We start from the raw sequence: 12090 nt of genomic DNA, 5'->3' as shown, positions 1-12090 counted from the left end.
ACTAGTTTGCCTCGTAATGAGCCTGAATATGAAGGCTGACATCCTCACCTTGCTGGTGAGAGAATGGGGTACACTCCGTTCCATTGCCAGAAGCAGGGTCCCGCTGCCACTTTGGGAGAGAAACCAACGCAATGTGGCAGGCTCTCATTTCTTCAACACGCCACCCCTCTGCCCTTGGGGTTGATGGGGCCCTCTTCCTTAGCTTCACGCTAGGGGAATGTATGACCTTGGCCTTTACCATAACCTCCGGTCCTCAGTTTCCTGGTTTGCAAATGAACACAGCTCAGAGAACTCCTGTAAAGCATTTAGCCTAGAGCCTGGCAGTTGGTGAGTCCCGTGCCAGCCAGCCACTGTTACCCGTTTGTGAGAGACTTTGGGGGTCGCTCAGCTGGTCCCTGAAGGGACATGACAGAGAGAGAGTCATCACAGAAAAATCCTGGCCAGGGGGAGGGGGGCCGTTGCCAGGCTGGCTCAGTCAGTAGAGCATGTGAATCTTGATTTCAGTCTGTGAGTTCAAGCCCGTCGCTGGGGAGAGAGTTTACTTAAAATAAACAAACAATTAATTAATTTAAAAAAAAGAAAAATCCTCACGGTATAATGTTAAGTGAAAGAAATATTTTCTCTAAAGTTAATGTCAGTGTGTATAAGATGGAAGAGGCAAACGGATGTGCAGGACCCCAGGAGGTTGTGGGCTAATAGGCTATTCTGATTAATATCGGTAATGTGGGTGAACTCCAGACAGAAGGATTTCTGTGGGCGTGTGAGTTAGGCCGCCTGCACGCCAGGGATGCATGGTAGGAGAGTGCCTTCTGGTTTCAGAGCTGATCTGATGGCCTGGTGGAGCTTCAGTGTGGCCCTCTGCGACATGGGACCGCGGCGTACATCAACAAGATGGATAGGGAGCGCTGAGAGGGCTGGAGGTAAAGGCTCCTAGCAGGGTCATGAGCCCAGAACATGCAAAGCTGGGACTGAACTGAACACATCCTTCCCTGGGTGCTCATCAGCCAGCCGGGTTTGGAACTTAGAGCAGAGGGAATAAATCCTGGGGCCCAGAGTCAAGCCCTGAGCTCAGCCCTTCCCCCTCCTTCATTTAGCCAAGTGCATAACTCTGTGATGGTCGATTGCCCACGGTTCAGCTCAGCACCTTGCTGGGCTGCGGCAAGCAAGCGGTGGAACTTCCTGGCATCCTCCCCTCTTCCACCAGCGGGTATGGCGAGCCTGGGAGCAGCACTTACCCGATGACAAGACAGGCACTGGCAGAGCTGCATGGGCCCGGCTGCAGGAGGGCTCCTGGTGGTACCAGGCCTGGCTTGGCGACTCTTCCTGTTCTCAGGGTACTTTAAGTCGAGTTTGGTCTCTGAACACCACAAACAATGTTTTGGCTGCAACCAGCTCTAGGCCAAATAGGTTAAGACCCAAGGGACCAGCCCAGCGCTTCCTGGGGAAAATCTCAGAAAAACCCATATTTCATAGGAACCCAAAACTCCAAACTCCCTCCCTCCCGCTTTCATCCGTTTTAAAGTAGCGCTGTTAGTTCCTCTGAGCCTGGAGGCTGGGGATAGAGGAGTGGGAGGTCAGGTCCGAGCCCCTGTGTCCGGGTGGGACCTGGGCTCAGAGCAAGGTATTCTTGTTATCCTCATTTTACAGACTGGGTTATGCAGTGAGCAAGCCTCACAGCAAGCAGGTTTTTAGCTTAATTTCCTCGAGCCTTTTTCTCATCTATAAAACCTGAACAGTAGCACTTGTTTGATCAAGACCTGGCAAAATTTGTTAAACGTGGAGAGGAGAGGACAGCCATCAGGTTTGGGTGGGAGTTTCCCTCACCACGTGAATTCTTGTGGCCAAGCCATAGCTGGAGGGGCAGTTGGCAAGACACCTCTCTGTGGAGCCCACCTGTGGCTGGGGCCACAGGACCCCAGGACCTCTTCCCGGCTGGGCTGGGGATTTCAGGGAAGCTTGACAAGAGCTTTGGTTCTAGGTTTTTCCATCTGTAAAATGGAGTAAGATGTTCTTTTAAGCAGGATGAATAATGGTATGCTCCAACTGCGGTGGACCGAGTTCCCTTTGCTCTCCATGTAATGCCCAGCACTTCAGCTGTGCCCGACATGTGGCAGGGTTCAAGGAAGAAAGATTGGGGAGCTCTAGGCAAGTGCCCTCTGTCTGTGAAACGAGACCTCTATTCTACACTACTGCTGTTTGCTCAGAGACCTCAGTCTGCTAAACTTTAAAACAGGACCTCTTTTGGGGAAGTTACTGAAGGTTATGCGAGATAATGCCAGGAAGAATCTAAGGAAGGACCCACGACGAGTTTATTATCATTATCGAATTTGTTCAGTGAATGCCCGTTCCTGCAGCGCAAGACCAGCCAGGCAGTCGGGCTCTGCTTTCTAAAATGCAGTTTCTTAAGCGCCGCAAGCTGAAAGACGACACATGCGGAATCAGTGCACTCTCTTTAATGAGAAGGGGATTCCCATTTCTTACAGCAACAGGTAAAAACATAAATACGGGTGGGTGGGCGGCGGCAAGGCAGCAAGGGCCCGGGCGCCGGGCCCAGGCTCGAAGAAAGGTGCACCCGGGCTCCCAGTCCCAACTGGCCCAAGTTCAGCCGGTTGGGGGTGCCCGTGGGCGTTTGGAGGGCACTCGGGGGCCACGGCTAAGGCACCAGGCTGCGGGATCAATCGCCGGCAAGATCTGTAAACGCGGCCACAAACTCTCCCGCGCTTGGGGACAAAGGCGCCTGGAACGGAGAAAGCTCCGAGGCCCCTGCGGGAGTGAATGTGAAATCCAAGGGACGTAGAGACACGTCAGGGGTCCTCCCTCCCCAGAGACTCAGTGTCCCTCTCTAGAGCTGGGATGGATCGGGGCGCCCCAGATTGGGCCCTTCCCTACCAGGCTCGGATACCGTGCAACGTGGACACTCCCGAGTTGCCCTGCGGAATCCCGGGGCTCTGCACCGCGTTCAAGTCCCCGACGCCAAAGTTCACGAAGTTGTTGTTGGTGGCGGAGGTCGCCGACTGCGCCGGGGGCGGGCCGGCTGGGTAAGCGGCCGCGCAGCTGTAGCCAGGGTTGCAGGCCGCGCTCCCGTAGCCCGGGTAGGCGGGGTAGGTGTTATAGCCGTAGGCGTTGAGGCCTACGCCGTACGCGGGCGCATAGGACGCCGAGTCTCCGAGGCAGGGCTTGCCGTCGCGCACAAGCACTGGCACGGCGATCCTGCGGGCCGGCGGCGGCGGCGGCGGGGGCAGCCCCACCAGCTCCAGAGTCTGGTCCTGCCGCTGCCGCTTGCACTTGTAGCGCCGGTTCTGGAACCAGATCTTGACCTGCGTGGACGTGAGCTTCAGCACGCTGGCCAGCTGGTCGCGCTCGGGAGCCGACAGGTACCGCTGCTGCTTGAAGCGCCGCTCCAGCTCGTAGACCTGAGCCTGCGAGAAGAGCACGCGCGGCTTCCTCCGCCGTCGCGCCCGGGGTCGCTCCGCGCCGTCGGCCTCCGGCTTCTCCAGCTCCACCGCCTTCTGCAGTGAGCACAGCTCTGCGGGGAAACAGAGGGGCAGAGGGACGCTCGGTCAAGTCAGAGCGGCCAGATCCGCGGAGCGCCTGCCGGGTAACTAGCCCTAGTGGGTGCCACCCGGTGCTGCCTGGAGAGCCCCACTGGGCTGCGGCTCGCTCTGCCCAGTGCACTGGGCGCCAGGAACAGCTCGGTTTCCAACTTACAGTCAGCATTTGTTGAATGTTTACTATATTCCAAGCATGGCTATAGGCACTGGAGAACCTAACACAAGAGAGGTTCGTGCCCTCGGGGAGTTCACGTGCTGGTGAGGGAGATGGAGAGTGACTTAAGATTTCAGGCTGCAAAGAAAATAAAACCAGATGATGCGCGGGAGAATTAGATTAGAGCTAGAGTGGTTTGAGAATTTAAATGAAGGGAGACCGAGGCCTCACTCCAGGATCAGTCACACTGTCTCCAAATTACGGAACCGCAAAGACACAGAAGAAGGGGTGTTGGTTTGCTGATCGAAGACTCCGGTGCAGCCACGGGGTTTGTCCAGCACCCATGAAGCCGCGGGTGGGTAGGCAGCCTAGGATCCTGCCCTGCCCGCCTACTCGAGTGGGTTTCCAATTGGTAGCGGTCAATTGAATTGACCCGCCGGCAGCTGCCCCGGGCCTTCCCTCTGTTTCTAGACGAAACTTTCTAGGCTAGAAAGATCCCTTCTCGGTTCACCACGGCCCTTCGCCCAGCGCACCCTGCCACCTCGGATTAGCGCGGACCCTGTGTTGGGACAAGTTCTTCCCAACATGCCCCTTTCCGTGGCACCGCGGGCCTCTCGCCTGTCCCGACCCGGGGCTGGATTGTGCGGCGATCCCGCCACCTTCCAAGGTCCTCTCCATTGCCTGGCGCCTTGAGTCCCGCGGCATTTTCTAACTTCTTCCAGAAGAGAACCCCTCGACCCTGGTAGCGTGGGGAATCGGTGCGGGGAGGGGGCAGGGGTGGGGGAATAAAGCTGAGAATCAGATTCCCGAGAGACCGCAGTATCTCATTTTTAAATCAAGGCCTTTGTACCCAAAGATTCCGCTGCCCTGGCACTAAGGAGAAAAAGCCCCAGAAACCCGGGTTACGGGTAGGATATAGAAGGTCCTGGACTCTTCTCCAGTTGTGAACAAAAGCCTATCTGGCGTGCAGCATTTTTACTCCTGGTTAGCTGTTTTCGGCAGATCCTGAAAAAGACCCTTAAATCCAAAAGAGATTTAATAAAACTCCAAAACCCTTATATAGAGAATATCTCGTTCTCTGTTCTACTACAAACTGATCTCTAACTTCATTGAGCAAGGCTGCTGCCTCCTGCGCTTTGTTAGGACAAAAAAAATATTATATTTCTTTTGTCTTTTGTTTCTGATCGTCTCAATCCAGCATTTCCTCTAAACCTCCGATTGGACGCGGGACTCAGGGGCCCTGGCGGCGACCCCGCTTCTCACACTCGGAGCCCCCTGAGTTCGGCCCTCTGCCCAGGCGCTCGCGTCTCCTCCACCCAGGCCAGAATTTCTCAGCGGCGGTTGGGGACACAAAGCGGCCCCAGGAGGGAGAAGGGGCTGGTGTTTCCTCCTCACCTTTCTTATCAGCTCGAGGGTCCTTGGTGGGGTCAGGGTCGCCATAGGCACGCGGATAGAAAGCGGGGGCTCCTGGAAAGGCAGGAGCACACTTGGCGGGCGAGGGCGCGGGGCCCAGCTCGCCGCGCAGCTCTGGGAGGGCGGGCGCTGCGGCCTCTGGCCCCGCGTAGGCCTCGGGCTTGAAGGCGGCCAGCATGCAGGAGGCGGGCGCCAGCGTGGCCTCCAGGCGCGCGGAGAGCTCCCCGGCAGCCAGGCTGCGCTGCTGCTGCTCCAGGTTCAGGATGTCTTTGACCGAGAACGGCGTGGGCGTGAGCGCGGGGCTGGGGAACATGGTGGCAGCGCGCGTCTCACAGCGCCAGGTGGGCGGCAGAGAGCAGCGCTGCCCACGGCCTTTGGCAGCCTTGCTGCATGGTGCCCGCCGCCTGCCCGCGCACCCGCCTTCCAGCTCGGGTTGTGGCCAGGCGGCAGGTAGTGCGGAGCACAAGGGGCAGCAGAGGCGGGACCAGGCTAGAGGAGGGGGGCTCAGCCTGCCATTGGGCCAGGGGCCCCGATGACAGGAGCGATGAGCAGTTTTGTGTCACCTAATATAGTCATGGGGCTCAAAAAAAAAAAAAAAAAAAAATCCTGTTCAGCTTTTTAAAGGGGCCGCGAGGCATTTGGAAGACTCTCCTACTGCTCCTGCAGCCTGACATTTCTACGTAGTACTACCCTGAAAACCCCACGGAAGCGCAGACGCGGGAAAGGACCTGATTCTTCTCCAGATCTGGCCTCTGGGCTGGGCTGGGTGGATCTGGGATTTGAAGAAATGTTCCTCAGCACCTAAAACAGAATGGGAGAGTGAAGGACTGGTGCGGGTGCTGGGGGAGGGGAGTCATTTCCAGGAGTCCTAAAGGCTTTTTTATGAAAGGAAGAGTTTGTACAAGAAAAGTAGCATGGGGGAGAAGGTTTGCTTTGGGGTGATGACAGAAGGGGGAGATTCTGGACAATTTGGGGGTTCTTTTTGGCTTGACTTACAGGGCCAGTCATGCCCCAGTAGTCCCCCTTTCCCCAGCAGCCCAGGCCCTGGGGGCAAAGTGGGTGGTTATGGGGTGGTGGGTAGCAACCTTCTATAGCAGCGTGAAAGTTACACACACACACACACACACACACACACACAACTCCAGGGGGCATCAGTTACTATCAATCTCCCCTTAAAGAAATGACTTTCCCCTTAATAATGAGACAAATCCAGACTCCCACCCGGTAAGCTCAGCTTCCTAGAAGAGAGCTGTTTTCTAGGGCATCCTAGCTTCCAGCCGCCTAGTTTCTCCTTTTCTGGAACCCACAGTGCCTGCCTCTCACTTGCCACTGCTCTTCTGCCTAGTAGCAAGGCCTCCAGGCCTCTGCGGCCCCAGGACCCCAGGCGGGGCCCAGGTTTAGCTCTCAGGCAGGCGGGGCTCCCTGGAACTCAGCCGGGCCAGGATTTCTCAGAGGACTCTGGGCTGGCTTTGAGAAAGGAACCCTGTGGCGGGGGCAGGTCCAGGTGCTCAGGGCAAGGGCAGGGCAGACGGGGTGTTAATTTTTAGCCCCAGGGTCAGTAAAGTAGGGAATCTCCTATCAAGACAAATCTGCCAGTATTTCTGGAGCACCAGCTACTGCGGCAGATCCTGCACCAGTCCACCTTACCCCTCTGGATCCCTGGGGAGTTCTGGTGAAAGCTCGGGCCATCCCCTGACCCCCAGAACACCGGAGAGAGGCACTTTATTTTGTGTAGTTTCAGGATCCAGGCAGGCAGAAAGGCCCCCCAGGTTAAGGTCACTGCCTTACTCTATATCTGGGGTTGGTAGGACTTGTCAAGGGAAGACCATTGATTTTCACAAGCTACAACCCAGCTTTGTGCCGGGAAGGTGCAGGCGGGGTGTGGGGACTTGCTAAGAATGGAGACTGGGAGGGCTCCGCTCTTAGTAGAGGTCGAGTTGGGGACTAGGGAAGAAGTGCTTGGAATAGAAGAAAGGTGCGCAGGGGCAAAGGCAAGCCAAGACCACAGCTCAGAGCCTGAGAGACTCTGTAATTCGCTCTCAAGGAGCGGAGGAAACACACAAAGCAGAGGGACAAGGTGGTGTCTGTCCTGAACACGGACCTTTGGGTGCTGAAGCCAGACAGCGAGGTATGGGGCAGCATAGCTGGGAGGGGTGAGATCGGATAAGCACAGACCTAACACTAGGACCTGTACAGCCCCTCATCAAACGCACACTTCCAGGACCCGTGGCCTCCGGGATACGGCAATGGAGAGTGGACCACCGCGTGGCTCTCCCGGAGTCTCCGAGCACTGGAACCCGACTGCCCGGAGCCAGGCGCCAGTACCAGGCCGGGCCTTCGCAGCGGAATCTCGCTTCAGATTTTCTAGCCAGGGTCCACGCATGGTTCTGGAATTGTTAGATAGGTCTGCAGAGAGATGCCTTTTCAAATGCGTGTGTATGTGTGTGGCAGGGTGGGGGTGGGCATGGGCGGTGGGGTCGGGGGTGGAGTTCTCAAGCCCTAGGAACCCTACTCATCCACGCACCTCCTAACCCTCCATCTCTGGTTTTCCCACGACGGACCTGCAGATCAGTAGCCTCTCTTTCACCCCTCCTTGCCACGCTTTTGGACAATGTTAGTTAGTGCCCTCAACTAACCTAGCTTGGGGGCCTAGCTCGCCTTTGAAGATTTTGGGGGGGAGTGGGAAAGGATGCCTATCGTCTAGGCGGTGACGTCTGGCAAACGAGCCACATCCGATTCAATTAAATGTCTCATTCAAAAAGAGCTCTGAGCGAGGGTCCTGGGAGCGCTGTTAAGTGAATGGGCTGGTCCGGCGGCTTGCGATGACAGTTTGAGAGATTAGTGTGAGCTGAAGCCTGAAATATTACCGTTTAATGGGGGGACATCGAGGCTACATCCGGGATCCCTGTTCTTAGTTTTTTAATTATTAGTATTACTATGTGTGTGTGTATGTTTAAGAGAGAGTTCTGGAGGAAGAAAAAAAATTTAAAAACCCTGGCATTTCCTCTGCAAAACAAGGCGGTTAAGATTTATCACCTATTTTGGGCTATGGTTCCCAGGGCTGACAGATAGACCTGCGGGTCAGGTGTCATGAAAAGGGGAGGAAAGAAAACCTCCCTATTTGGACGAAGTGACTTCTCCACTCTCTATACCCTAGTGAATCCGGTAATAATTTCCCTTGGCTCTAAGACAGGCCTTAGCGTTGCCGGAAAGAGGAAATCCAGGCAAAATCTAAACTGGGGCGACCTACGCTGGTCTCCACAGAGACATATCCAAGAGCGATTGCTAACTTTTATTCGTAGTTCGCACTTTCTGAATAAAACTTTTTGTTTTCTTTAAATAGAAGTTGCAGTGGTTGGGGGTGGGGAGGTACGAAACTTGATTCTCCAGCCTCACTGGGACACATCTTCCTTCCCAAGGGCGGCTGACCCAACCTGGCCGCCTCTCTAAGCCGCACTTTGGCCAAACCAGCAGGACAAACAAACAGCCTTCAGTCTAGAGAAGAGGAGAGAGAGAGAGAGAGAGAAAAGGAGGCAGAGAGGAGAGATCGAAAATCTATCCCTCTGTTTCCTTGCCTTTTAAAGAATTGGGGCTTTAAGATGAGCCAAATTCCAGATGACTTGAGCGCATTCTCCGCACATAAAATATTATTAATTGAAAAAGCGATCGGCACTGCCCGAGCCCGCCCCCTGTCCTTTCCTGCAATCAACAGGGCCCGCCGCAAAAGGTATATATGATTAATTGAAAGATAAGCTGGAACTATCACCGGGAATGTCATTAATGCGCCGGGGAGACGTCCATTGGAGACAGGCGGCGTTATCCGCGGCTTTATCTTCAACAACGCCTCGCTCTCCGCCCGCGCTGGGGAAACAGATGGGGGTTTCTGTCTGGGACGCTCGCCCCATGTTTATATTTTGGGAAGAATCGCAACTCGTGGGAGTCCCTGGCCGGCCCCCTGATAAATGAACATTAGCACTTTTTCGGACTACTGTATCAACAAAGGGGCTGCGGCCCGGCAATAATTGGCGAGAAAGCAAACAGAGGGCGGAGAGCGCGCCTCTGCTCTTCGTCCGACTGATGGATGAGCAGCGGCGGCTGCGGGCCCGGCTCCCGGCTCTCAACCCGGCTCCCGGGTCTGGCCGCGAGGCCCCTCCGCCGCCCTGGCTTCCTTCCGGGCCCGGGATTGGGGGCGGGGGACGACTCCGAAGGCTACCGCTCTCGTCCTTGGCTCCTGAAGACTACAGGCGGCTTCCCGGGCCCCGCATTTTCCCTGCCTCGGGACGCGCCTCATTCAGGTGGCTCAGCGGATATCAAAATTCTCCTTTGCCGCTGTTTCTAGAGCTCTCAGTGGGTGAGCCACACGCTCTCACCTATGCCCTCGCTGATCTACTTATCTCGAGTACTGGGCAGAGGAGAAAGAGGCTCAGAATGGTGAGATGACTTGCTCAAGGTCACACAGATGGAAAATGACAGTGTTAGAATTCGAACACAGGACTCACTACAGAGTTGTGAATGTTCTCTTTTATTGCACGTCACTGCCTCCTAGAGCCGCACCAACTGGAAAAAGCGATCCTTTTTCCAGTTGGTGCGATCCCTTCCCTTCCCTTTCCCCTAAGTCCCCGCAACCAGAGAAGAGGACCAGGCTGATGCAGGGTTCCCCAGAAACCTTCATCAAGGAGGAGGGACCTCCCACAACGAGATCCGTTGAGAGAGAGAAAAAGAAGGAGAAATTTAAGATTCTTTCTCCTCCTCTTCTTTTGGTAACAGCTTCATTGAGATTTAATAGATGTAAATCACATACTATAAAATTCATCCCTCTAAAGTATACAATTTAAAGATTTTTAGTAAAACCACGAAGTTGTGCAACTATCACTCAATTAATTTTAGGACTTTTTTTTTTTTTTAATCACTCCTGAAAGAGTCCTGTAGGTTTTAGCCATCAACCCCAACCTTCTCCCCCATGTCCTACCTCCCCAGTTCTAGACAACCACAAATCAGTCTACTTTCTGCCTCTATAGATTTGCCTATTCTGGACATTTCATTCAAATGGAATTATATTTCCATTTCTTTCAGCATAATGTTTTCAAGGTTCACCCATGTTGTAGCATGTATCAGTACTTTGTTCCTTTTTATGGTGGAATAATATTCTATTGTATGGATATACCACAATTTGTTTCTACATTCAGCACTCGATGGACATTTGAGTTGTTTCCATCTTTTTTTTTTTTTTTTTGCTATTATGAATATTATGAATAGCAAAACCCTCACCCACTTAATCTAAAATCTGAAGCTTTAGAGGACTGAGGACTTTTCTGGCTCCTCCCCTGATAATTAACCCTATCCTTCCCTGAAGGCTGGCTTAGAAAGGCCCTGTACTGTGCTGTTGCTGTCTTGAAATTCTTGATAAGTTTTGAAAAATAAGCACCATGTTTTCATTTTGCACAGGACCCCACAAATTATGTAGGTGGTCCTGCTTTGGGGCAGTCTGAACAGAGTCCTGGAAATACTATCTTCATGTTCCACTGTTATCTGTCTGGCTTTTGCCCTAGGATCAGCGTCTGCTAGCTAGCCAGGACTGGCAGGAAGTCCCCCTGAAGTGGTTTAAGGGCTGTTTATTGGAAGTTGCTTGGCCATAGGAAGGACCTGAGGCCCACAGAAGGGGTAGCAGGGGACAGATTTACCTGGTTGGTGGATATTGTGTATGTATATGTATGAGGGTTTGTCTTTGTGGAGGGGGGGAGTGAGGAGAAAAGCTACCCCCCAGCCTCCAAGTGACTCCATAGCCTAGTCACTATTGGATGTAGGCACGACTTCCTATATTTCTTCACCCACACTGACTGGGTGCCCACCATGCACCAGAAGCTGGGATTGCACAGCCCAAGTCACACAGACCCTCAAGAAGGCAGACTTATACTAGAAAGAGTACTAGACTATGCACTAGTACTGGGTTCTGGTCTTGCCTCTCTCACTGATTGGCTGACCCTGAGCACATCCCTTTTCCCTCTCTGGTCCCTAGTTTCATGTTTTTCTTTTTGGAAGTATTAGGCAAGTTCCCTCCCCAGCTGTGCTATTCTGGGCAGCATCCCAGGATGTTAAGTGAACTCACCTGGGTGGTGGATCCAGCAAAGAGTCATATTGGTGGTTGTCTAAACTACAAAGTGAAACTGATTAAGATAGGAAATAAGGTCCTTGCCAATTGTGATATTACAGTATTGGGGGGTGTAGTACACATTTAAAATAAAGTGAAAGTGGTGTTAGAGAGAAGGAAATGGATTATTCTTACACTGAATACATTCAATTCGAGATAGGTTAAAAATTTAAACCAAAGAATTAAAACATAAAAGTACTATAAATGATTAAGATAATAACTTTGGAGGGTTTGCATATTTGGAAGGGTGGATGAAGAGAAGTAAAGGACTAGAAACAATAAAAGACAAATTATATAAACCCGATGACATAAAAAGAAACTTGTGAGCAACAAAAACAAGCAAACAAACAAACAAAACCAAAACATAAATAGAATCAAAGAGAAAAAATATACAGCTTAACTGCTGGAAATAACAAAAACAAAAATTGTATTTCTACAATGTGGAAAAAGTTCCTGTAAATCAATAAAAAAAAAATGACTCAAGAAAACAATTGAAAAAAATGGCCAAGAGTAGCAGAACCTTGCTGATAAAATGAAAGTAAGAAAAGATGAAAGGAAGGAAGAAAGGTAAATTAAAACGCGAAGAGGCAAACATTTGCACCTGTCAGATTGGCAAAAATCGAAGTTTGATGATTACACAGCTTAGTCACTTTTAAAGTGTTCATTGGAAATGCAAATTGATAAATCGCTTTGGGACAGTTTGGTACTATCAAAATGAAAAATGCATAAGCCCTTTGAACTAATATTGCCACTTCCAGGACTCTATCCTATAGGTAATGCATACTAGAACAGTATTTTTTTTAAGGTTTATTTATCCATTTATT

General features: G+C 52.4%; 1 protein-coding gene across 1 annotated transcript; it reads right to left on the bottom strand.

The window, feature by feature from the left end:
• Positions 1-2885: 2885 nt before the first annotated feature.
• On the bottom strand, positions 2886-5431 carry NKX2-5 (NK2 homeobox 5). Its single transcript, XM_045998636.1, has 2 exons — positions 5101-5431; positions 2886-3526 (listed from the first exon to the last, which is right to left on the bottom strand). The coding sequence occupies exons 1-2, from the start codon at positions 5429-5431 to the stop codon at positions 2886-2888; spliced, it is 972 nt and encodes a 323-aa protein (XP_045854592.1).
• Positions 5432-12090: the final 6659 nt, after the last annotated feature.

The sequence above is a fragment of the Meles meles genome, chromosome 3 (assembly GCF_922984935.1).
Source record: "Meles meles chromosome 3, mMelMel3.1 paternal haplotype, whole genome shotgun sequence".
Taxonomy (NCBI): Eukaryota; Metazoa; Chordata; class Mammalia; order Carnivora; family Mustelidae; genus Meles; species Meles meles.
This window is presented reverse-complemented; position numbering and strand designations above follow the sequence as displayed.

Bases quoted from the DNA above. Each gene is read 5' to 3' on its own strand.
- NKX2-5 (XM_045998636.1), bottom strand. From the start codon at position 5,431: ATGTTCCCCAGCCCCGCGCTCACGCCCACGCCGTTCTCGGTCAAAGAC. The intron at 3,527-5,100 runs GTGAGGAGGAAA...GTTTCCCCGCAG, and splicing joins CCCTCGAGCTGATAAGAAAG to AGCTGTGCTCACTGCAGAAG.